Source organism: Pelecanus crispus, chromosome 19, assembly GCF_030463565.1.
Source record: "Pelecanus crispus isolate bPelCri1 chromosome 19, bPelCri1.pri, whole genome shotgun sequence".
Lineage (NCBI taxonomy): Eukaryota > Metazoa > Chordata > Aves > Pelecaniformes > Pelecanidae > Pelecanus > Pelecanus crispus.
In genome coordinates, this window is record NC_134661.1 from 767275 (window position 1) to 792674 (window position 25400).

Below are 25400 nucleotides of genomic sequence, written 5' to 3' on the forward strand. Positions count from 1 at the left end.
ACTAAGCTCTGACGTCAGGTGCGTCCGGTGAGGTCTTCAAAGCTTCTTTTGGAGGAGAACCCCCGGGGCGAGGACCGGTCCTGGGGGACTCAGGGACCCCTGGGAAGCTGACATGGCGCCTGGGAATGGAAAAGGAGAGGCAGGCGCCGGCTGTGCCTTTGCAGGGGTTTGTTTGGGACTGTGAAAATGCAGAATTTAAAAAAAAAAAAACAACCAAACTTTTTTTTTTAATCCCCTGGCTTGTGGGTTTGTGTGTCGTGAGCTGCTCTGGACCCCCTGGGTCACCCCAAATGGCGGCGGGGGTCCGGGGGGCGTACCGCCAAGCCGCTAGGGGGCGCTGTCGCCGGGCGGCAGCACGCCCCGCTCCTCTCTTGGCGGCCGCGCAGGCGCATTGAGGGCGGGGGGGGCCGCCATGGCGGAGGGCCCGAGGCCGAAGAGGAAGCGGGAGGAGGAGGAGGAAGCCGGGGCCGCGCTCCAGGATGGGGCCGCCGCCGCTGCCGCCTTCCCGCTGGCGGAGCTGCGCCTGCGGCGTGTGCTGCGGGAGTCGGCGCGGGAGAAGGCCGTGTTCCTGCACGGGGAGGTACCGCAGGGGAAGGGGGGGGGGGGGTTAGGCCTGGTCAGGGCCGCCGCCATTTTCCCTGCTGAGGGCTGGGCCCGCCCCATGGCGGCAAGCTCCAGCAGGCCACGCCCCCAGGGCGCAGCGTGGGGGATCCCGGTCACCCCCCTCGGTCTCTTCATAGACTCACAGAATGGTTTGGGTTGGAAGGGCCCTTTAGAGCCCACCCAGCCCAACCCCTGCAGTGACAGGGACAGCTTTAACCAGAGCAGGGTGCTCAGAGCCCCGTCCAACCTGGCCTGGGATGTTTCCAGGGATGGGATCTCCTCCACCTCTCTGGGCAACCTGTGCCAGTGCTTCACCACCCTCCTCGTAAAAAACTTCTTCCTTATATCCAGTCTAAATCTATTCTTCAGTTTAAAACCGTTACGCCTTGTCCTGTCACAACAGGCCTTGCTAAAAAGATTGTCCCTATCCTTCCTGTTAGGCCCCCTTTCAGCACTGCAAGGCCGCACTAAGGTCTCCCCGCAGCCTTCTCCTCTCTAGGCTGAACACCCCCAGCTCCCTCAGCCTGCCCCCGTAGCAGAGGGGCTCCAGCCCTTGGATCATTTTTGTGGCCCCCTCTGGACCCGCTCCAGCAGGTCCATGTCCTTCTTGTGCTGAGGGCCCCAGAGCTGGGCGCAGGGCTGCAGGTGAGGTCTTCCCCTCTGGAGCCTGCACCCCAGCCCTTCTTTAATCCACAAAGCGTGGCCCCAGAGTCACTTTTCCAGCCCGGCATTGCCCAAATCTGGCAAAGCAGGGGGGCAGGAGGTGGCTGTTCTCACTGTAAGCCTTATTTCAAGCCTGAGGTTATTTTTTCTTATTAGTATAGCTGTTGCTTTTGGCCCAGCAACGAGGTTTTTCGCGCTTGGTAGGTAAAGCGGCATTGAATTGCGAGCAAGATGCTAACTCTGGGGCTGTAAATAGGATCGGCATGCCAATCAGGTGCCATAAAAGGGAAATTTGTAATAACTCTTTAAGTTTTACAGCCAGAGAGCCTGGATGTGGCACGGGAACCACGCAGCCACATTAGCTCCTGCCTCCTGGAGACGTGCATCCAAGCGGGCGATGAGGGTGGGGAAGTTTCAGGCTGCTGCTTCGGTTTCAGAGGCGTGGGTCGATGGTGGGTGGGTAACAGAACCGGGCACAGACCCGCCCGCTCTGCCCCATGAGCGTGGCTGGGTTGGGAGCCCCAGGTGAAGCTCTTTGTGCTCCCTAAGCGCTGTTCAGTGAGGCCTCACCCAGGTCCCATATGACCGGGAGCAATTTGTGGGTGTGCTCCGCACCCCGTGCCTCCCAAAACCCAGCACGCTCAGGCCATGTCCAGTTCCTTGGCAGCAGCGCTCCCTGTCCCAAAACAGCCTAGGATTGCTCCCTGACGGTGATGCAAACCCCTGCGCCTGTCTCTGCCCTCTTCCTGACCCTCCGACTGCCCGGTCAGCGGCCCCATGTCAACTTACGAGTATCTGAGATTAAATCGGTGATGCGGGTCAGCGGGAATGCGGCCACGGGCGCTGGGAGCATCCGGGGAGGTGCGGATGGGCTGAGATGTTGTCCACATCCCACACTCCCCCAGAAAACCGCCTGTGTTCTCTGATGGGGAGCAGATTCCTGCTGTGCCTTTTATTTTTGGATGGGCGTTGCCTGTGCTAGGAGGGGTTTTGTGTGTGAGAATTGAGGGGCTGCAAGGTGTCTGCCTTGGAGGCGTTCAGGTCCTGGCCTCAAACTCTCCACCCAGCGCCAGATCTGTGTGTGCCAGCGGCTTTATCCGTTCTTATTCCAGGTGACCAGCGCCTCCGGAGAGGGGACAGATGCCGTAGTCATCCTGGAAAAGACTCCTTTCCAGGAGGAGAAAGTATTGGACCTGCTGAAGAAGCACGCGAAGCTGGAGCTGCAGATGCGCAATGACATTTACAGCACGTACCACCTCTATCCTCCCCCGGAGCTGAGCGGTGAGCGCTCTCGGCCTTGCACGGGGGGGGTCCCGGGAGGGCGGCTCGCTCTGTGGCTCGGCTGCGGACCCGCGGTCACGGCTGGGATGCCGGTCGGCGTGTTCCTGCCGGCTCCGGAGGGGAGGGTGCAGCGAGGCAGGGAAGTGCTGCTGCCGGACCCGACCACCCTGCCCCGGCTGTGGTTTGGCTGACAGCAGCAGACCTGGCCAAGGCGGGGAGATCGGTGGATCGTTGCTGCTCTGAAGGCAACATTTTACTCCCAAGGCTTGGGGTGCTGCCTTGTCTCACCTCCTTTTCCCTGTGGCCAGACACCTAGCTCAGCTGATGAGCAGCTGGCTGTTAAATGGCCCTTGCTTGATTACTTGCAATCATCTGCCAGTGCCTTGATTTAAAGGTGAAGAAGGGCTTGTGGGTCTGAAAGCTTTCCTTGTGGTTTTTTTTTTAAGTGATGTCAGTTAATCTGGTAAGATACTGTCTTCCCCCATAAGGTTTTCCTTGAAAACAATCTCTGTCAGCTTCCTCTCATTCCAGGGTGTCATCTTATGGCTTTATTTTTCTTGCCTGATGTCACCTGGTAAGGACAGACAGCTAGCATGATTGCAGGGGGGATTTAAATGTTGGTAACCTTGAGTGCCTGGGGCAGGCGGGCACCTGGCCTCTGCCTTTCAAGCCTCTCCCTGCTGATTTCACGCACCTGTGTGTTACAAAACCTGATTAATAAACAGAGTGTGATGAGGTTAGATGAGCGGGTTGGAGGGCTTCAGTGGAAGGCGAGACGCGTTCTTGTCGCGGTGGAAAGGTGTTCTGCGATTGCGGCGCTCTGCAGCCGCCGCTGGAAAGCGGGGCTGCTCTTTTGGCAGGCCGGGCACTTCGATTTAATGCTGGTATGTGTATAAATTCTGCAATTGCAGTGATTAATTACGCGTCGACGCTTCTGTAAGCACAGTGATAGCCAAACAAGTTTAACAGGGTCAAAATTAATCGAGTGATAGCCTTAAATAAGAAGTTGTTGCGGTCCTAAATTCAATTTTCGGGATGTTGGATGCACCTTCCTGAAAATGCTCCTATTTTAGCACTATGTCTGTAGCAGGAAGCAATGTCTGGCTTTGGAAGCTCGAGTTGGGCAAAACTCTTGTCCTGTCGAGGACTCTAAATCAGAGGTTTCAGCGTTACAGTGTCACATTTCAGTGGCAGGAAAACACTGCCACACCACGTTTTTTTGTGGATGCCCCGTGTGGGAAGATGTTCAAGCTATGCTTTGTCTGCTGGAAAGACTCCTGCCTGGGCACCCATGGCATTGGAGGCTGGCAGCGTCTTGCAGCGATTCCCACGAGGTGGCATTGCAAGACTAAAATCCCCTGGGCCTCTCCCCGGCTGCAGCTGTGCAGCTGTGCTGGCCTTTGACTTCCTTGTAGCGCTTTGCTGCAGTGCTGTATAACTCCAGCGTTACTCAGATAGCAAAATTTTTTTATTTAAGATTTATGCCAGGGGCGAAACCCCTCACCGGGGTGGAAAGGCTGTTAAAGGCAGGGTTGCTGGTCTCTGTCAGTATTGTGCCAGGTCCTGCTTTTTTGGAGAGGCTGGAGCAAAACCAGGTGAATCTGTGTGTTCTTACGTCCTGTTTCTGGGCCTTCGTTAAACTAAATCCTTGCTCGGGTTGTTTCTGTTCGGCTTGTCCTCTGTGCTGTGACTCTGCCCCAGTTGTGGTGGGTTGGCCCTGGCTGGACGCCGGGTGCCCACCACAGCCGCTCTATCGCTCCCCTTCTCAACTGGACAGGGGAGAGAAAATACAATGAAAAACTGGTGGGTTGAAATAAGGACAGGGAGATCACTCAGCAGTTACCGTCACGGGCAAACCAGACTCAACTTGGGGAAAATCAGTTTAATTTATTGCCAGTCAAAACAGAGTAGGGTAATGAGAAATAAACCCAAATCTTAAAACACCTTCCCCCACCCCTCTCTTCCTCCTGGGCTCAGCTTCACTCCCGATTTCTCTCCCTCCTCCCCCTGAGCGGCGCAGGGGGACAGGGAATGGGGGTTGGGGGTCAGTTCATCACATGGTGTCTCTGCCGCTCCTTCCTCCTCAGGGGAGGACTCCTCACACTCCTCCCCTGCCCAAGCATGGGTCCCTCCCACGGCAGACAGCCCCCATGAACTGCCCCAGCGTGGGACCCTTCCCTGGGGTGCAGCTCTTCACGAACTGCTCCGGCGTGGGTCCCTCCCGCGGGTGCAGCCCCTCAGGAGCCGTCTGCTCCAGCGTGGGTCCCCCGCAGGGTCCCCAGCCCTGCCACCAAACCTGCTCCAGCCTGGGCTCCTCTCCCCACGGGGCCACAGCTCCTGCCAGGAGCCTGCTCCAGCGTGGGCTTCCCACAGGGTCACAGCCTCCTCCGGGCACATCCCCTGCTCCGGCGTGGGCTCCTCCCCGGGTGCAGGGGGATCTCTGCTCCCCGTGGGCCCCCATGGGTGCAGGGCACAGCTGCCTCGCCATGGGCTGCCCCAGGGGTGCAGGGGAATCTCTGCTCCGTGCCTGGAGCAGCTCCTGCCTCCTCCTGCACTGACCTGGGGGGCTGCAGAGCCGCTCCTCTCGCACATCCTCACTCCAGCTGCAGTCTGTGGGGTTTTTTTCCCCCCTTCTTAAATACATTATCCCAGAGGCACCACCACTGTCACTGATGGGATGGGCCTTGGCCAGCGGCGGGTCCGTCTTGGAGCCTGGCTGGTGTTGGCTCTGTCGGACATAGGGGAAGCTTTTGGCAGCTTCTCACAGAAGCCACCCCTGTAGCCCCCGCACTCCCAAAACCTTGCCACGCAAACCCAATACACCCACGTAGCCACGCTGTTTCATGTATGGCTGGATCAAACCTGCTGTGCTTTTGGATGAGTGTTCATGCCGTTCCTCTTGCAGGCTTGAACGGGGAGGAAGCCTTTGGCTTCCTTCTGCTGAAGTTTATCTTTTTAATTACTTTAAAAATTGCCTTTAAAAGGCAGGTTTTGGAGAGACATTACACAGTGGTGCATCTTTGCTTCCCAGCCCTCTCCTTGGCATCACTGCGCCTGCTCTGGATGTTGGGCAGGAGACCTGGGGGGGACTGCGGAGCCCGGTGCTGCCCTCCAGGCTCCCCAGCTCTGAGCGGTGGGTGAGGAGGCTTCTTCCTTCAAAGCCATTCAGAGTCAAAGAGCTGCTTTTTGCGGGCCCGGGGCGTGAGTCACTGGCAGGCAGCTGGGCTGGCACCAGAGGGAATGGTCACACACGTCAGGAGGGGAAGGAAATTCCCTCTTGAGCCAAGTCGCGGCCCAGGGAGGGAGTCGATGCAAGGAATGCAGCTCATAAACCTAACACAAAGGCGAAGTTTCCTGTAAGGCTGCAGACAATGTCAGGGCTTCTGAGAAATCCCTGACATTGAGTGAGCATGTGGAGACCCAGCGAGCCCTTGTGTGGGGGTCTGTCTTGGCCTCTTGGTTGCAGGATTAGAGAGGGAGAGAGGGTTTTGTCTCCTGGCGCTTGCAGGTTTACACCCGGCTAATGTGATGCGGTAAAAGTATTTTGCAGAAAAGCTCAAACTTTGGCATTAAGCAGTTCCGTCAAAAAGTCGCGATGTCCCGCAGAAGAGGAATTCACCCCGGGGATTTCAGAGCCCCCCATGCTCAGCTTCTCGCTTTCTAAAGGTAAGGTAAATCTCCGGACTGAGGAAATCATGACCGCAGGTGACTTGTGACGTTGGGTGCATTGACGGCATGAGGAGCTGCCTCTGCATCCTTCTGCTTTTTTTTGAAGTGCGTTTCTCAATGCCGCCTTTGTGGTCCAAAATCCCCGGGGGGGCTCTTCATTCAGCTGGAGTTTCTTGATAGCTGAAAGTGAATATTTTCTTCACCCTCTCCCCGCCTCCTCGTTTAAGTGCGTTGGATGCTGTTCCCTCCCTGGAGTCAAGCTAACACAGGCCCCATGCGATGAAAGCTTGTTTTGTCTTGGTGGTAAAAGAGCCCGCGAGGCTGGGCCAGTCGCTTTGTTTGCATGGTGGAGGCAGAGAAGGGGAGGCCAAAAGCAGCACATTACCTGGGAAGAGGAATTTTGCTCTGCTGCTGCTTAAAGATGAGATTTTTGGGGCTGGGAGCACACCGGCGTGGGGACGTGTGAAGGTGGTGCCGATCAGAAAGAGGACCTCATCCATGTCTTCCTTGGCTCGTTGGTTTTACTGGCTGCTAGGACAGACGTGTCAGGGCTAAAATGGGGAATACTATTTGCAAACCAGCTTAATAATGATCAGAGTTCATCTGAAGGGCAACCCAAAACCACCTGAGTAAGGAGGAGGAAATTTGTGAGCGAGTTTGTGAGGAGGAGCCGTGTCAGAGAGCGTGTCCTCTGATCGTGACTGCCCTGCTAACAGCAAAGGCAGGCGTGCATAACTTATTTTAAAACTAGCTGCTGGATGTCGCTTAGATTTAAGAGGTGGTTCATGCCTAGAGGTGTGAGATGCTGGTGGAGGAAACCCCAGCTCTGCCACTCTCCCTTGCAAGGGAGAGCAAGGGCCGCTTTTGTAGCAGGGGGAAGATTTTCCTGCTGCCAAAGGCTCGATTGCAAAAGCCAGATGGTTCAAGCAACACGTTCCCCGATAACATCCAGCTCCTGATGGTGCTCACACCCTTTTAGCAAGGAGAACTTGTTGTTTCCAGCAAAAAGCAACTTCCTCTTGCCTGGCTGCTGAGGGATGGCATGTTCTGCAGCACCAAAGCTGTGCCAGCGTAATTTAAGTGACCTCACCAGTCCTTTAAGGGGTCTTTACTCATGGGGCGTGGCTCATCCCTGTGCTGCAGGCTGAAGCTTATTAAAAACGTCTGAAAATGAGCACATTGGGAGATGCTCCGGCTCCATCTCTCCGACACGGGGTCGAGAAATTGTGGGAGAAAAGGGAGAGCGTGGAAGGAAAGTATTTGGTCATGCAGGAAGTGATACATATCCTTGCCTTCCTGAGCCCAGAAAGCATCTGGTTTCAGGCAGCGAGGAGCTGGAGAAACTTGCAGGAGCTGCACTGGGAAGGCTGGTTCATCTCCCGGCCTTGCCACGCTCCGCCTGCCCGTGGAGCTTGCCCAGCGAAGAACACTTCGTAAAAAGTTACACTCCAGTAAAAAGCTGGAGCCTGAAGCGGTGGGAGCGCGTGGGATGGCTTGGGGGACGCTGGGGAGGTATCACCGTGCTTTGCTCTGGTTTTTGGGGGTTGGGAACCTGCAAATTTCCTCTTTGCTGTGGCTGTTGCAGCTAGAGCCTGCCAAGGAGTCCTTGGATGAGAATGCGGGGCCAAACAGCCTCGGTAGAAGTTCCCAGCAGCACGCTTGGCTTGCCCTGGCATGTGCTGGCCTGGGAGACTGTGAACTCTTGCAAGCTTTATCCTTTTCTTTTGTGTTTTTCATTCGATAACGAGAGCCCCAGATGTCCGAGGCAAAGCCGGGGTCGGTTCTCCTTGGGGGTGGGTTAAAATTAGGCGTTCTCCTACTGCACAGTTGCGATTATAAAACTAAATAAACTATGTTAAGGCAGCAGGGGAAGGTTTGCATCGTTATATTCAGTTAGGGCTGCATCGAAGGAGATACCTGACGATGGGAAGACAGCGCAGAGCTGTATGCAGCAGGAAAGAGGCTTGCAGAGGGAAAGAAAACTTGCAAGAGCGCAAATGCAACTTTCTCTGCTGTTTCCTGGGCTTGCACCCGACGGTTGAGTTGATTAGGTAGATTATAAGCCAAAGCTCGGCTTCCTACTAGCAAAGGGAGGAAAAAGCACCCCTGCCCAAAAGTGGAAACAGGTTGTTCCTGCCCTGCGTGCTTCTTTTGCCTCCCCGGCATGTTTAAATCCAAAACACAACTACAAGTGGTCCATTTCAATGTCGCCGAGTGGGATGGGAGAAGCGAGCGCAAGGCATCTCGGCGCGTCACCCTGGCCTCTCCTCGCTATTTGCATCGCTTTGAAATTTGGCGTGCCAAGCTTTGGAGGGGGATTTTGGCAGAGCCTGGGGACGGCACACCGCGAAAGGGGATAAGTGAGCCTGGAGTGGACTTTCCTAGGTGCACAAGGTCTCTCTACCCCTTCCCATCTGCGACGTGTGGCTGTCCTGCGCCACAGGACAGGATGTTTCATCCTCTCCTCCTGGCAACAGCTGCCTTCAGCCCTTTGTCCCGCAAGTTCCCCAAATTGAGCTGGTGTGTTGATTTCATTTCTTGTGTCTTGGGTTGGTTTTCTTTCCACTCATTTTTAGCAGGAGAGCGGAGAAGTCGTTTTTGTTCCTGGTCAATCCGAGCTTCCTTTTCTCCTGGGCAGGGAAACGACGGTGTTATCCCCTCAAACACCTTTCGTAGGGTGAACCGCCCGGTCAGTTGTTCTCTACCATCGCAGGACCTCATCCTCCTGCTCATCCGGGTTCCTTCAATTAAACCTCCTTTTTTATAACCTCCAGTTAATTGATGGCCAGCCCTGACTTCCAGAATAAACCACAGGCGTTTCCTGGTGTCCCTGGGCTGGCGGTCAGGAACACGCCGGCTGATGTGACTCAGACGTGAGCAGAGACAATCCCTGACCCTTCGGCGAGCTTAAAAACCCACATCATGTGTCCAGCGGTCCCTTACCCCCCTTTGCAGGCCGGGGTAGGTTTCGGCTGCCCCACGGCATACGTGACGCTTTAATGTGCATGGAGTCTGCCAGGAGCAGGGCGGCTTTTGAAACGGAGCACGAACGCGGCCGGTTGCCAGCAATGGAAAGATTTCATGGCGAGCCCGGTCTCGCCGTGGATGTTTCCTGCGGCTGAGCCCAGCCTTAGCTGGGACTTTGCATCTCATGCGCGGGCTCCTAACGATAGTCAGGCTCGGAGCATTTATCAAACAGCTTCTCTGGCCGTAGTGATTTATGCTAATTAGCATTGCTGGGGCGTTTCGGGGTTGGTGAGACCTCTAGAAGGGAAATAATCATTAGTGAACCACAGCCTCTCCCCCCTCTCCTCTTCCAAACATCTGCTGCTCAACCGCAGCTGCACATTAAGGATTTCTCTGATCTCGTGTTAGGTTTTAAAGTATCCGAAGTGGCTCTCCCCACCAAGAGCAGCTGCCCCCCAAATCGGGGAGGTGCCGGAGAAGCCCTGAAGGCTCTTCCGCAACCCCACATCCCAGCCGGTGCGCACGTTGCAGCTATCACCACTCTCAGCGCGGAGGCGTTTCTGCTGCAGTCCCTGCTCTTGTTTTGGGGCAGAAAATCAAATTGTGAAAGTTTCAGCCTGAGGCTGGATGTGGTATTTGCTTGTCTTTTGCCTTTTTGTTTTCTCCCCAGTGCTGTTCTTTTTAAATGAGGAGCGGAGGAGCTACAGCCTTGTGGTTGTTTTTTTTTTTTTTTTTTTTTCTTTTTTGCTATTACATCACCGCGCTAGAAGTGCTAATCGAGTCCTGGAAGCCAACCTTGTTTGAACATGTGTATAGTGGGAATCAGACCAGACTGCCCTTGTAGTTTGCATTTTCATATTTCATGTTACCAGCATTTTCCTGTGGATTTCACTAAGTTGGGTTTGGCATGAAATGAAAAGGCAGAGTCTCCTGGCTTGTGCAGCGCTGACCTTAAAAAAAACCCAAAAAAACAAAACAAAACAAAAAAAAAACCCAGAAAACTGAAAAAAAACCCAAAACCCAACCACCCTAAATCTTGGCTTTAGGAACAAATAGATATTTATATTCAGTGTCTGGCTAGCATATATATGTATATAAAGCCTGAAGCACGACTCTTTGGTACCCTGGTGAGTGTGCAGCCCGTGGTTTTTGTGAGCGTGGCAGACCTTGGGCACGAGCTGCAGTGCTTGCAGTGCCCCAGCCGCTTGCTTTGGTCCGACCTGCCTGGGGTTTGTCCAGGCTCGCGGGGATTTTCTCCTTCCTGCATTAAGTTTTGTAGCAGCTCTCCGTTAGCTGGGGAGGCGGAGGCACTGCTGGTGCCCTTGGCGTTGTGGCAGGCTCTGTATCGCACATCTTGGCCGAAGAGGGCTATTTTTCCACTGTTGTACCGCTGCGGGTAAGATGCGCTGCTGCTGAGGTGCAAGCTGCCAGGCTGATGAGGTGCGTACTTTCATCCTGTTTAATGTTGCAGAAATTACGCAGCAAAGTTTTAATCTCAGGGTAAATAGAAATTGTTTTAGAGTAAGCAGCTAAATGCTCTTTGTCGGCTGCTGTAGGGGAATCACCCAGCCTTCTTCCCTCAGCTCGTCCCACGCCATGTTAACGCATCAGCCCGCGTTGTTTGCTCCGGATATGTCACTGTGCCTTTGACCTCTTTGCCTCCTGCGCTCGGGGCTCGAGGCCAAACATCCTGATGGCCGAGAGCTCTGGGAAGGAGCTGCTCCTCGAGCCAGCCCCAGCGCGGCCCCGCTGCTCGCAGCTCACGCGACGTCTGGTTTTGTGGCTGGAGAAAGCTGCTGGGTGCTCGCTCGATAACATCCCACGAGCTTCGGATTTAAGCGTGAGGAAGGTGCGTCTCTGCCCCCGGGGTCGTGTTTCTGTCCTGGTTGTTGACTGCACATAAGCTCTTCCCTGGGAGCTCCAGCTCTGCCCAGATGTTGCTGATATGCCTGAAAGAGCCAGTGTGGGGGAAAAAAAAAAAAACCTTTCAGACAGCAAACTCTTCCAGCTGAACTGGAAAGACAGGCCCTGGCTGTGTTGTCGGCTTATCCTTCCTCGAGAAAAGCAGCGGCAACCTGCGAGGTTAAAGCACTTGTCTGCTTTCCCTGTCCGTTCTCCCCAACCCTGCTATTTTAGCGCTATCTTTTAAAAACGTGTTAGTGTGGCATTTATTGGAAGGGAAAACAGATTTATTGGGGACTGAAGGAATTAACGTGGGTTTCGACTGTGACGGTAACTCAGTAAACATGTTTGTTTCTAGAGATAAAAACCACAGTGGTGTACCCCGCCACGGAGAAACACCTTCAGAAATACCTCCGTCAAGAAGTGCACCTCATCCGTGAAACAGGGGAGGATTACAAGAACATAACGCTGCCCTTCATCCAGTCCCAGAGCTTCAGCATCCAGGTATGGGTACCACTGCTTCCCCCCTGCAGAGACGGAGGTCTTTGGTCTCCTTCTTCGACATGCTGGGCTGTCAGATGTCTCCTCCGAAGCCCAGGTTGGAGGCAGAAGAGGTGGGAGTGCTGTGTCCCCGTCTCCGTCTCGGTTGCTCCATCAGTGTGTCGTCAGCTCCGCCGTACCACACCCTCTCATCTGGCTGGGCAGCCTGCTCCTCAAACGCGACTGGCTGCAGGTTATTTCTGCTGGTCCTGAGTTTTGATGCTGCCTGAATGCGTCCCCTCATCTACTGCGCTTTCTTGAGGCTGTCTGATCTTTGGGGTATGCTCCGTGATGCTGAACAGGGCTCTCTTTCCCCTAAACTCCCCCGGTGTCCCCATCCTTCTGTCCTCTGGGGCATCCTTCTCCATCTCTGCAGAAAAACATTTGCCTTGGAGATGTAACCAAAGTTGCTTTTCTCAAGGTTTCTGGAGACTCTCTGTGCTGGGGCGTTCTTCCTCCTTTCCGAGGGTGTTGATGCAGGTTCACTGGGCTTTTTAGGAGTCTCTTGGGTGTTGTGGAAATGGGAAGGCACAAATTGCTCTTGGATTCCTGCACCGCAACTCACTCCTCAGGCTTTGCCTACAGCTCCTCTGCCGTTCTGCCTTTCTGGCCATATTCCATGTGGCAAAGCTGTACTTTAGTGTCCTTCCTGCCGCAGGCAGCAGGAATGGACTTTTTTCCTGGTTTACATCCCTTTAGAGCATTCCGCTTCGTATCTTTCTTCTTTAGAGACCAAAGGAACACAAGGAACCCCATGCAACGCTACAGGCTTGGGGAGGAGTGGCTGGAAAGCTGCCTGGCCGAAAAGGACCTGGGGGTGTTGGTCGACAGCGGCTGAACATGAGCCAGCAGTGTGCCCAGGTGGCCAAGAAGGCCAACAGCATCCTGGCTTGTATCAGGAATCGTGTGGCCAGCAGGAGCAGGGAGGTGATTGTTCCCCTGTACTCGGCGCTGGTGAGGCCGCACCTGGAATGCTGTGTCCAGTTTTGGGCCCCTCAATAGAAGGAGGACACTGAGTTGCTGGAGCGTGTCCAGAGAAGGGCAACGGAGCTGGGGAAGGGTCTGGAGCACAGGGCTGATGGGGAGCGGCTGAGGGAGCTGGGGGTGTTCAGCCTGGAGAAGAGGAGGCTGAGGGGAGACCTGATCGCTCTGCAGCTCCTGACAGGAGGGGGCAGGGAGGGGAGTGTTGGTCTCTTCTCCCAAGTAGGTAGTGATAGGACGAGAGGAAACGGGCTCAAGCTGCGCCAGGGGAGGTTTAGATTGGATATTAGGAAAAATTTCTTCACGGAAAGGGTGGTCAAGCATTGGAACAGGCTGCCCAGAGAGGTGGTGGAGTCCTCATCCCTGGAAGTGTTCAAAAAACGGGCAGAGGTGGCACTTGGGGACATGGTTTAGTCTAGTCTACCCTTGATTGGTTTAGAGTGGACTTGGCAGTGTAGGTTAATGGTTGGACTGGATGATCTTAAAGGTCTTTTCCAACCTAAAAGATTCTATGATTCTAAGTCTGTAGGGACCAATTCATGCCAGCCTGTGCAGAAGGGGGAATAAAACAAATCCTGGGTCTGCTGAGGCTACGCGTTAAAAATAAACCCCAAAGTCAACCAACCACAGGCCTTAGCTATCCCCCCCACCTCTTCCCTGCTGCCTTAAACAGCAGCAGAACGGTTACAGGGTTCACTCTTGTGATGTCTGCTTTCTAATCGCTTGCAGATGAACGTGAATCCTGCTTTCTGTGACTCGTACCAGAAGGCACCTTGCAAGCTGCAGCGTGTGCTCAATTGTTCCTCACTTGCCTGCTTTTCTTTGCTCCGTCGTTCAGCTTTCTCGCCGGCAGCCAGGCTGCAACACCAATAACACACAGGCGGCATTTATTAGCTGGAGAAAGTCAAGAATGTGTTTCCACCAGACAGCAACCTGCACAAATGTTTTCTCCCTGCCTTTGCTCCGAAGGCTGTGAAGTTTTCTGCTGTAGCAGCTGCCTTCGGAAGATGCTTGAGCGCTCGCTCTCTTTGCCTCTTCCGCCAAATGCTTGCGAGCTGATTTCTACACATGGAAACATATTCCTGGTGCCCATTGGGAGCAGCTGCCAAGAGATCTTGGTCAGCACGGTCAGTCCTTGGTCTCTGTGATTTGATAATACAGTTTATTGTCTTCATCCAACTGTTTTTGATGAGCAGAAGAGGAAATGTGAAGGGTAACAGAAATATCAGCAGACTATAGAAGCGGCTCTGTTTTCTGTTGGAGGATGCAAAGCATGGATGCTTTCACTATAATAGTTTTATTATTGTGCCAGGCTCTGGACATGTGTTGTCCTCGATAGGCTTGTGCTGGAAACAGCAAGAGCAATCAGCTGATGACCTGCCCGTCACATGAAGCAGCATTGGGTTTAAAAATCAGCTCATCTGATCGGTGAACTAATTTTGGGCACTGATAGCTTGGCACTTGTGAAAAGAGCAGGCACAGGAAAAAAAAAAAAAACAAAACCAAAAAACCAAATGGCAAACTTCCATTTCCTGCTGAGCTTCCTGCCCTGCTTTTCTTCCAGCGTCACAGAGCACAGCGATCTTGTGCCATGCTTTCCAAAATCTCTTTTGAGAACCTAATCTTCTCTAAGACGTTGTTGCTAGGAAGAAAAGACCAGAAATTTAAGCAAAAAAACCCAACAGATCAAGGGAGGAGAGGTTTATTTGTCTCTGAGGATATATTCAGGTCAGTTCACAATGATCCTAAGTTTTAATTGGATTAATTAAACTCTTGACGGAGTTCCCCAAAAGGGCTGTCTTTATCTCGAGCCTCTGGTGTGCCCAGCATCCGCTGACCCAGCTCGCTCGCTGTGTCTGCGAGGCTGCCTGCACCTCTCCTACCCACCTCGGGCAACCAAAATGTTTCGTACCTAAACTTGATGGGGAAAATGATGTTTCAAAATGGTTTCAGCTTTCAAGCCCTGGCCATTTTCTGCTTGCCTTGTCTTATCTTCTAGGGACCTGGCTGGAGACTCCCTTGGCAGTCCAATACTTAAGATAGACTTAAGTTAGAGCACAGAAAGTGCATTTTGGAGGGGTAAAGGCGGCTGCTGAAGCTCAGGTTGCTAGCCAGGAAAAGCAAACATGCTTTCCGCTCGTCTTACTCTGTCGCTTATCCCTGGTTTCGTCCATTTTGTAGCTGAAATTAATCTCTGGACGGTGCTTTGCTTTGAAGGAGGAGTGCAGGGTGATAACCAGAGCAGGGATTACAGGCAGTCTGGGAGGCTGAAGCTTTAAATACAGAAGGAGGAGAGCGGTGAGCTGTTTTCTAATCAGCCAGGAAACCAAGAGATGGGCGTTGTGCAGGAAAACACAAGCCTTTCGTATTTACCCGGCAAGCGCTGGCTGCCAGCAGCCAGAGCTGCGTCCAACCTCAGGCTCTCAAGGAATCTGCTCCTTCCTTTCGGAAAGGGAAAAATCAGCCCAGTTCCCTTCCCAGGCCTAGTTGTAAAGGTTTCAGCGCAGCCTGGGAGGTAAAAAGGTGCAAACAGCCCTGCGGTGCTGCGAGAGGCGTCTGCTGAGCCCTGTAAGAGCTGGCTTCCACCGCTGCCTGCCTCGCCAGGCTCTGGTGTGCTCAGAGTTGCTTGTCTTGGTGGCTGATCTGCCTGAATGCCTGGATGGGTCTGTGCCAACCGGTGGGAGCACGGAGCAGGGATGCTGTTGCCCCTTGGGGGTTTTAGTGCTTGCAGCAGCTCCATCTCCGGGCCTCGTAAAGCAGCCAGGTATGGTTTATTGCTAGACTCCATTGGGAGAATGATCCCCAAATCCTCTTAGTGGCAAATGCAACTATTTCTATGCTGGGCTAAACCATCTCTGTTCAATACCTCATCTCTAGCTGTGGGCAGTTCTTAATGCTTGAGAGGAAAACAAAAATCCCTGAATAATTTAGCTAGCCGGCCACACAGCGGGATCGGGGTGGGGGTGGGGGGGTGTTATCTTTTCACTGAAGTGCTCGTAATAGCCTGGAGTTTGTTGTTGGAGTGTTTTATGGTTAATTAACTACAAATGTTATCAGCCATGAAATTATTTGGTCATCTTAAAATCACGTTGTTGCTTTTTTTTTTTTTTAATGTTCTACTTGCAGCAAATATGCACTAATCCATGAGCTTGGGCTAAATGTGCTTGAGGGGTCGGTTTTTTTTCTCTGCTGGTTTATAAATCGCATGTTTCTCTTTCAGTGGGTGTATAATATCCTGGAGAAGAAAGCTGAGGCCGATCGAATCATCCATGAAAATCCAGATCCTTGCAATGGCTTTGTTCTAGTTCCAGATTTTAAGTGGAATCAAAACCAGGTTTGTTTGCTCCTCTTATCTTTGAAGGGATGCTGCTTGCCTGAAGGTAATCCAGAGGAAATGTCCACTTTTGTGCTACTAGTAGCACACTAATGAAAGCGTTAGTAGGGAAATGCATCCTTCCTGTTCACACTGTTACAAGTGCCAGTATTGCTGGGGCCTTTCATCGCATGCTAATTGCGGACGCTGCAAAACGCGGGCTGTTCTCGCTGCTGCTGGGTGATTTATTTATTAGTTTTGCTTTCTCTTTCCTGTATCGGCCCCCATGTTGTCGTGGTGTGTTTGAGGCTAAATCCAGCTGGGTATTTGTTCCTGATGAACTTTGTTTTGGGTTTTTTGCAAGCCTCAACTTTAGGCACAAACCGGGCAGATGCGTTGTCCTTTGCTCGCTGCAATTAACTCTCCTCCACACAATATTAAACAGATGGTCGTTAGCTTATAAGCAGCTGCTTTAACCCCTCATGGGAGTGGCCACTCGTTGAAAGATGGATGTTTTTAAGCCCAGGCTGTAATCCTAAATTGAGTAGCTCATTATTTTCTTGGGCTCTGACTCTTTTTCGTGCTGTTCTTCTGGGGACGTGCCTGGGGAGACGAAACTACACACGTGCACCCCTTGAAGTCGGTGGAGTCAAAAAAGGGTCCGCTTCATGTTTCTGATCCTCAGAATCCTCCCTGTGGGTGGCAGGGAGGGGAAGTTACCGTGTGATTAAAACGTAGAAATGGGAACTAAAAACTGAAAAAAAAAAACCCCAAACCGGGAACACCAGCGTGCTCCTGGGCAGCACGATTCTGTCTTTCTGTGCTGGGAGCACCTATTTCTGGTCTGGTGCTGAGTCGCCTGGGGCAATGACTTGGGGAGGACAGGTGAGTTGCTGCAGGGTAGTCTCTGGTCACCATGATTTCCTTGTACATCAGCTACTCCAAAAATCCCCTGTCAAGCTGTGATGGGGTAATGAACCTCAAATTTGCTTATTTACCGGGAGGTGCCACTTTCTTCCTGGAGAGACTTTGCAAAGCAGGTGACGTATGGCAAGCTTGTGGTCGTGCTTACTCCACTGTACCCTGTTTGGTGCCCTTTACTTTCAGGGTGGCATATTTAGGGATCCTAAAAAGTGCAAGACACCGTCCCTTTCCTCCCTCCGAGCAAAGCTTTGGTGTAAATCCTCGCTCACCCCAATGAAGCATCGCAACTCACATCAGGATTGGAGCCGGATGGGCTTTAGCTTTCTCTAGAGACCCGTTGTATCCACGTCTTGCAGCTATACATGGTCAGGGTGCGCTTAAATGGTAGGATTTGTCTTTAGGGGAGGTTTCCCTGTGCTGCTGTCCCCTCTTGGTATGCTGAACAGGATCTTGGATTCTTCCCAATTGCTGGGGCTGCTGTCTGCAACAAGAGAGCCGTCATCCCTGAGGCTATCCGGGACCTTCGCGTTGCCTGTCTCTTTCCCAGGCAGGCGAGCCAGGATCCCAGCAAGCACTGTCAACTTCTGCCTTCGAGCCAAGGAATTTCTTCTTGGCTGTGGGTGACACCGGGCCAGAGCCGATCCCGGCAGCCCCAGGGCTGCCCGTGAGCATCGGTTCTTTTTTCTGCGTCCCACCAAACAGGCAAGGCTACTAAATTCAATTAGGGAAGTGAGACAGAGCTCCCAGCAGGACTCTCTGAGCCTCCCCTTAGAAGTCCCTTCAATAGCATCGCCTTGCGCTAGTTTAGCACCTTGCCCACAAATGCTACGAAGTCACCTGTAATTATTTCAGGTTGGTTGATGAGAGGAAGATTTCTTGTTTGCATTGTGAAGTCTGCATGCTTGCTGCCAACCTCGACCTTCTGCGTGCTGTGTCAGCTCCTGCTGCCCAACCTTGATAGTAGTTTGAGCTGATTTCTGTTTGTTTTTTTAAAAAAAAAAATTCTTTTTTTCTTTTTTTTTTTTGGTGTAGGCTTTTTTCCCCACTTCTTTTGAGTTGGTTTCAAACCCGCAGGAGCCCCGAGGCGTTGCCTGAAACGGTGCCCGGCATGACATCATTCAGGGCCTTTTTAGCAACAGGCTTATTTGTTTCAACCAGCAACATGCAGATGTTCTAAGGAGAAGAGATGTTTGTTTTCCCCCCCGCCAGCCAGCCCTGATCCGAAGAGGACAAGCTGATACGCTGTCTTTTTCCGGAGCTGTGCACAGGCAGCTTTGGGAATCGAACCGAACCGTGAGCATTGCTGTGCTGGCAGGGTGCGAGTATCAGCTTCGTGTTTTAAGAGCCACGAGACAGGGTCCCGAGAGCATCTTTTGGCACAAGCATCTGTTTCCAAGTAGCCAGATGGGTTTCTCACAGCCCTGAAAAGATCTGCTGGGTCTCAAGTATCTAAACCCTTTGCTTTGCAGTGTTTATATTAGAAAGCCACTCACTGAGCTGAAGGAGATGGGGATTTTTTTTTTTTTTGAAGTGTAATGATCCGCAACCCTATGTCTCGTTAAACATTGAATTTGGTAAGTGCTTCAGGAGATGCCAAAGGTCTGGCTGAGACCTGCTGAACGGACGTATTTTACTGCACTGGGGTTGTCCGGTGACTGATTAAATCTTGAAAATAGTTATTTATAGAACTGGTATGACTGCAAAGCGGCCAGCTATTTGCATGGTGGAAATATAGGAAGCTTTTCACTCAAGAAAAAAATCTACCATTGCAGTTTTGGCCACTGTGATTCACTGTAAATCCTCGTCTGAGCGCGGAGATAAACCATTCGCTTGCTCTGCAGAAAAGGCCGTGCTCGGTGCGGCATCCGTGCATGCTGGTAGACCCCACAGCCTCCTGGACTCGGGCTGGTGGGTGCCTCGGTTTCCCTCACGTAGCACGGTGGGTGCCAGCAGCTTTTCTGCCAGCCTCCATCTGCGCTGGGACAACGTTTTTGAGATGCTCAGGGAGATGTGAACGTGCAAGGGCAGCAGCAAGTGCTGCGTTTACGGTAGAATCATAGAATCATGGAATGCTTTGGGTTGGAAGGGACCTTTAGAGGCCACCCAGCCCAACCCCTGCAGTGCCAGGGACAGCTTTAACCAGAGCAGGGTGCTCAGAGCCCTGTCCAACCTGGCCTGGGATGTTTCCAGGGATGGGGCCTCCACTGCCTCTCTGGGCAACCTGTGTCAGTGCTTCACCACCCTTGTTGTAAAAAATTCCTTCCTTATATCCAGTCTAAATCTATTCTTCTTTAGTTTAAAACCATTACGCCTTGTCCTGTCAAAAAAAGAAAAGGGTTGATCGATCAATCTGCCTTTAAAGCTGAGAAGATACTTGTGATCCCACTGTTTATTGATTGGAGTGAAGCTGTCCTCTTCTGTTTTTTCCTGGACAAACCCAATTTTGTTCAAAAATGATGCTTTTGAGGTGCAGCGGGTTTGTGAGCGCATCCCATACTGGGAGATTCGTGCTGGATTCAACCCAGCCTGGGTGCGGGTTAAACACAACGGCAGGTAGCCCCTTATAACACAGCCGGGAAAGCTGGGGTTGGCGTGTCAGGTCCAAAGTGCTCGTCCCTCCTTCTGCTCTTTCCGTGGTCGCATTCGTCACCGTCCTCCCCCTCTGTCTCTGCAGCTGGATGACCTCTACCTGATAGCCCTCGTTCACCGCCGGGACGTCAAGTCGCTTCGGGACCTGACCGCTGAGCACCTCCCGCTGCTGAGGAACATCTTGCAAGAAGGCAAGGTAAGCGCAAGGCCGGTCCAACACCGCTATCCTGGCCAGGGAGAGCACGGCCTGCCTGCCGCAAGGTCGCCGCCTGCATTTTCCGGCAGCTGCCTGACCACAGCAGCTGCGTGGGGACCAACAACCGAGAGATGATGATGATATGTCACAAACCGGGGCTGCGCTGCCCTCTGCGCTGCCCAACTGCTGTTGGCCAGGAAGACCAACAGCATCCTGGCTTGTGTCAGGAATGGTGTGGCCAGCAGGAGCAGGGAGGTGATTGTGCCCCGTACTCGGTGCTGGTGAGGCCGCACCTGGAATGCTGTGTCCAGTTTTGGGCCCCTCACTACAAGAAAGACATTGAGGTGCTGGAGCGTGTCCAGAGAAGGGCAACGGAACTGGGGAAGGGTCTGGAGCACAGGGCTGGTGGGGAGCGGCTGAGGGAGCTGGGGGTGTTCAGCCTGGAGAAGAGGAGGCTGAGGGGAGACCTGATCGCTCTGCAGCTCCTGACAGGAGGGGGCAGGGAGGGGAGTGTTGGTCTCTTCTCCCAAGTAGGTAGTGATAGGACGAGAGGAAACGGGCTCAAGCTGCGCCAGGGGAGGTTTAGATTGGATATTAGGAAAAATTTCTTTACGGAAAGAGTGGTCAAGAATTGGACCAGGCTGCCCAGAGAGGTGGTGGAGTCCCCATCCCTGGAGGGGTTCAAAAAACGGGCAGAGGTGGCACTTGGGGACATGGTTTGGTGGGCATGGGAGTGTTGGGTTGATGGTTGGACTGATGATCTTGGAGCTCCTTTCCAATCTTAACAATTCCTAGTTTTTACTTTCATTATAAATAATCCAGCCACCAAGCCAGGAAACATGAAATTGCTACTCTACCCTTAACTGGTTTAGTGGTGGACTTGGCAGTGTGAGGTTAATGGTTGGACTGGATGATCTTCAAGGTCTTTTCCAACCTAAACGATTTGATGATTCTATGATTCTATGGCTTACGCTGCAGGAGGAGCTGCAGAACAGCAGTGGTGCAGTGAGCACGCTGGGAAGGCGCCCAGAGCCTCCTGCTCTGGGCACAAACCTCGTGGCATCTCACCCCCAAATCCTCCCCAGTTTGCATAAGGCACTGTCGTGGCTCAGCACCACGCAGCTGCTCGCTCACTGCCCCTGCCCCAATGGGATGGGGGAGAGAATCGGAGGAGTGAGAGTGAGAAACACTCCTGGGTTGAGATAAGAACCGTTTAATAATTGAAATAAAGTAAAATAGTAATGATAATAATAACAATATAATAATGATAATAATAATATCCAAAGCAAGTGATGCCCAATGCAATTGCTCACCACCCGCCGACCGATGCCCAGCCAGTTCCCGAGCAGTGATCGCTGCTCCCCGGCCAACCCCCTCAGTTTCTATACTGCCCATGACGCCGTATGGTATGGAATGGCCCTTGGGGCAGTTGGGATCAACTCTTCTGGCTGTGCCCCCTCCCAGTTTCTTGTGCCCCTGGCAGAGCATGGGAAGCTGAAAAGCCCTTGACTGGCATAAGCAGTGCTGAGCAACAACTAAAACATCAGTGTGTTATCAGCATTCTTCTCATCCTAAATGCAAAACACAGCACTGTGCCTACTAGGAAGAAAATTAACTCTATCCCAGCCGAAACCAGGACAGATCTTAAAGGTCTTTTCCAACCTAAATGATTCGGTGATTCTCTAGCACCTCTGCCCGGAGACCCCTGTCCCTGCTGTTCCGTCGGCACCTTCCTGTGGGGCATCGCAAAGCTGTGCCATGTTCGAGGCGTTTCAGGGCTGCTCGATGTTTCTCCATTAGCAGGAAGCTGCAGGAGTCGAGCCCCATCCTCCTCGTGTTGATAACTTCCTTCCCAACCCCTTGGCTGTTCTCATCAGCTGACGAGTTTTTTCCAGCCCCGTGACAGGGCGTGCTTGGTAGATGGATGCGCGATAGCTTCTCTTTCCTTCACTGCGTTAGAAATTTGGAAAGTAATTGCACTGGGGAAAGCGGAGATTAAGAGATTAGTCAGGGGCTTGCAGTGCGCTGAGCAGCGAACCAAGCCAGCGTGCCGGAGTTCGCCGTTGCTGTTTATAGCTTTAATTATACCAGCTGGTAACAAGATCCCCGTAATTTGCCGAGTGAGCTGAAGCAATAAGGGTGGAAGGGAAAACGATACGAGCGGAGAGCGTGTCCCGTCATGGAGGGAGAAAAGTGGGGTGGCCGCAGGCATCGCTCCATCCCTGTGGAGCTTGAGACAGAGGATGGGCAAGAGCTCTGTCCTTCCCAACTTCTCCCTCTCCCTTGCTGTGAGGATGGAGGAAGCAGAAATCGCTTCTGCCTTTCTCTCCACCTTTTGTGCTATCCAGGGATGCTCCTTTCCGTCTGTGGCCAGGTCTGTCTGTCCGTGCGCTACCTGCCCGCAGCTGCCCTTGCCCTTGCTGCACGTGGCTGGTCCTGACCCGTATTTTTATTTTATTTTTTTCCTCCTTAGGAGGCCGTAGCGAAGCGCTTCGGCGTGCCTGGATCCCAGCTGCGAATCTACCTGCATTACCAACCCTCCTACTACCACCTGCACGTGCATTTCACCGCCCTGGGCTATGACGCCCCAGGCAGCTCCGTCGAGAGAGCCCATCTCCTGGCAGACGTGATCGACAACCTGGCGATGGACTCCCTGTACTACCAAAAACGGGCTTTGACCTTCGCCCTGCGGGCTGATGAACTTCTGCTTAAGAAATTCCAGGAGGCAGGAAGAGTGTGAGCTGGCAGAGGCGCTTTTGTATCTTTTTATTTTTAATAAATGCCCATTTTCAGGGTTTGGCTTTTTTTTTAAAAGGCTTTGGTGCTTTTTAATTTTTTTTAACTCTGATTTTGTACAAGTTGGGGCTGACGGCCCATTGCTATGGAAACCGTTCCTTCTGCTCAAGTCAATTAAAACGTGGATTGAGTAACCCCTCTTCGTGTGCTGGTTTTTACCGGGGTCGTAGCACTAAGCTGGGCGCCTCTGGGACGCAGCGAGCAGAGGAGTTTTGGGGCAGGAGGGTCTGCGTGCATCCATCTTCTCCACCCAAAAGACAGCTCCAGCCACCGAATGTCAGCCCAAACAGGGGAGTAGGCACCGGGAAGGGGGCCAAGAAAACCCGCTGTCCTGAGAAAGCTTCTCTTATTTCCTAACGGATTTACCCCTGGGAGCAGGATTGCAGCTTTCCTGGGGCAGGGAAGGGTTTGTTGCTCCAAATAAATCAATGACTAACCCGAGTCCTTGCCCCTCCCCGTCGGCTGGCTGCCGTGGGCTCTGCGAAGGCAGACGCGACAGCACGTGCTGCCTGCTTCCTGGCCCCAGAGCCATCGCCTCTACCCTGATAATTAGTCATGTATCTGGCTTAAATGAGCTCATTTAAAAGGGCAGCCCCTCCCTGACACAGACAGCTCCAGATTTTGCAAGGATTCCTCAGCGTGCTCATTTAAAAAAACACAAAAAATAAATAAGACTGCACTGCTAAGGTGGTGGCACAGCAGGAAAGTAAATGTCTTCCTGCAGCTGGAGGGTCCTGGCAAAGGAGCATCCCAAGACCCTGGATGATTTTGCTGCCACTTCCCAGCTCCAGTGAGGTTTTTCTTGCTCCTTCAGTGAGATGGCGACTTCTTCCTCGCTGCCTGACTCTGTTTAAACAGTCCTCACGCCATGACCTGGCAAGAGCTGCCTGTTTTGGGGGGGAGAAATACCTATTTCTACGTACAGAGAGAGGCGTGCTCTGCTGACCCAGCCATCCTTTCACCTGCATCTTTGCCGCCGGGTGCCAACCTTTGAAAACTTCATGAGTTTCTGCTGCCAAAAAGGGCTCTGGTTTCTGGTCAGCCAGTAACCAGGGATGCAATTGCAGGAATCCTCTTGCTGGCTACCCCAGTTATTTACTCCTTTCCACACACTGGGGTGGGTTTTTTTTTTTTTTTTGCTGATGCTGGGGGGAAAACCTGTGCGATTTGTTGTTTGCAGGGCCGCTGGATGTGCTGCAGCGCTGCCCTGTGACGGAGCGGTCCAGAGCTGGCTGGGTTGCAAGCAGCATCGTCAGAGATGGCCGGGGGCTTTGTTTGGCTCATCCGATTGATAAATATTCAGGTCAGGCAGTTCCCTGGTACCTTTCAGCAGCAGGGAGAGGCAGAGCATCTGGATGCAGCCACCTTTTTGTATTTCTCTGCAAAAATGCGGTATGTGATAGGGAAGCCAGGGTCATCTGTTGGTCTTTCCCTCTTGTTTCGGATGTACCCGTCTCCTGGGCAGAGCGCATCTGGGGCCGGAGTTGATTCAGGAGCTGGGGAGCAGTGGATCTGGAGATGCTCGGCGTGGCTGGCCGTCCCCTGGCTCTTTGCATCCCTAGGTTTTAAGTTGCTAAGGAGCAGGGATGAATTTTTTTTTTGATACCGGAGTGTTTGCTGTGCCAAGAGGGAGCTTGGTCTCCCTGGGTGAGGGAACATCACAGATTTATGTACCCACCTAGGCCAGGGCAGGAACAGGATGGTTAAACAACAGATGGGACCATCCTGTCACCCAGGAAGCTTCCCTGTTCTTCAGATATTTAAAAAAAAAACAACAAACCAAACCTTTTTTGAAAATAGACTTTCCGAGGGCTGCGACAGACGACCGAGCAGCACATCTTCCACAGGCCATCTGTCTGCTCCCGCTGGAGGAATCGTTTCTCCTGGGAGACGAGAGAGCGCGCTGCCCGGCCATCACCCATCTCCTTCGGGAGCCGGGGGGATATGTGGAGCCCGGGAGGGGCGGCTGGCCCTGCCTGCCCCACCAGAAGAGGGCAGGGGGACGCATTTTGATGGAGCCTTTGAAGGATTTTTTTTAGTTAGCGATAAGATGAGAGGAAATGGGCTTAAGCTGCGCCAGGGGAGGTTTAGGTTGGAAATTAGGAAAAATTTCTTTATGGAAAGGGTGGTCAAGCATTGGAACAGGCTGCCCAGAGAGGTGGTGGAGTCCCCATCCCTGGAGGGGTTCAAAAAACGGGCAGAGGTGGCACTTTGGGACATGGTTCAGTCTAGTCTACCCTTGATTGGTTTAGTGTGGGCTTGGTAGTGTAGGTTAATGGTTGGACTGGATGATCTTAAAGGGCTTTTCCAACCTAAACGATTCGATGATTCTATGATTCTATGATTTATTGAGGTCCCGGGGCTGAGTTTGCAAAGCCAGGCGGCATTTCCAGGCTATGGCTTGAGGAAGGGTGAGCCCGAGGTGGTTGGCAGGACAAAGCCAGCTTGTGCTGGGCATGAATCGCCCCATTCTTGTCCCTCCCGAGCAGATGCTGCGAGCCTGGCCGAGGGCATCCCCCTCCTCCTTTATTAATAAATCGCACTCGGCTGGCTCCCGCTTTGTCCTCGTCAACCTTTTGGGAGCGTTTCGGCTGCGGCGCGATGGCGCGAGGCCACCCTGGGGATGGCAAAACCTCTGCCCACGCGCTCGCGGGGCAAGGAAACAGCCCCGTTCCTCGCTGCTGCGGCCGGGGCGTTTTCTAAACCATTTTATCGATGGGATTTCCGAATAGCTTTGGAGCGGGTGATGGCAAAGCTCGTTACAAATTCACTTCTCAAACAGCCAGGATTTCCCCCCTCCCTCTTTTCTTCTCCAAATTACTCGGCGCTCATCATGCTGAATTAATCTAACTGGCAATTTATCCTTTGTAAATTAAATATTAGGGCAGGGTGTAGTCATTAGCAATGACTAACTACCCAGCAAACGCTCGTGGCGTTCTGCTAAGGCAGCAAATACGTTTCCAAAGCGCGGTATTT

The 25400-nt window shown here is 52.8% G+C and overlaps 1 protein-coding gene across 1 annotated transcript; it reads left to right on the forward strand.

Moving 5' to 3' along the window:
* Window positions 1–412: 412 nt before the first annotated feature.
* Window positions 413–22559, forward strand: DCPS (decapping enzyme, scavenger). Its single transcript, XM_075723264.1, has 6 exons — window positions 413–580; window positions 2379–2547; window positions 11444–11589; window positions 15827–15940; window positions 19518–19628; window positions 22102–22559. Exons 1-6 carry the CDS (start codon window positions 413–415, stop codon window positions 22366–22368), a joined length of 975 nt encoding a protein of 324 aa, XP_075579379.1. The 3' UTR covers window positions 22369–22559.
* The last annotated feature ends 2841 nt before the right edge of the window (window positions 22560–25400 follow it).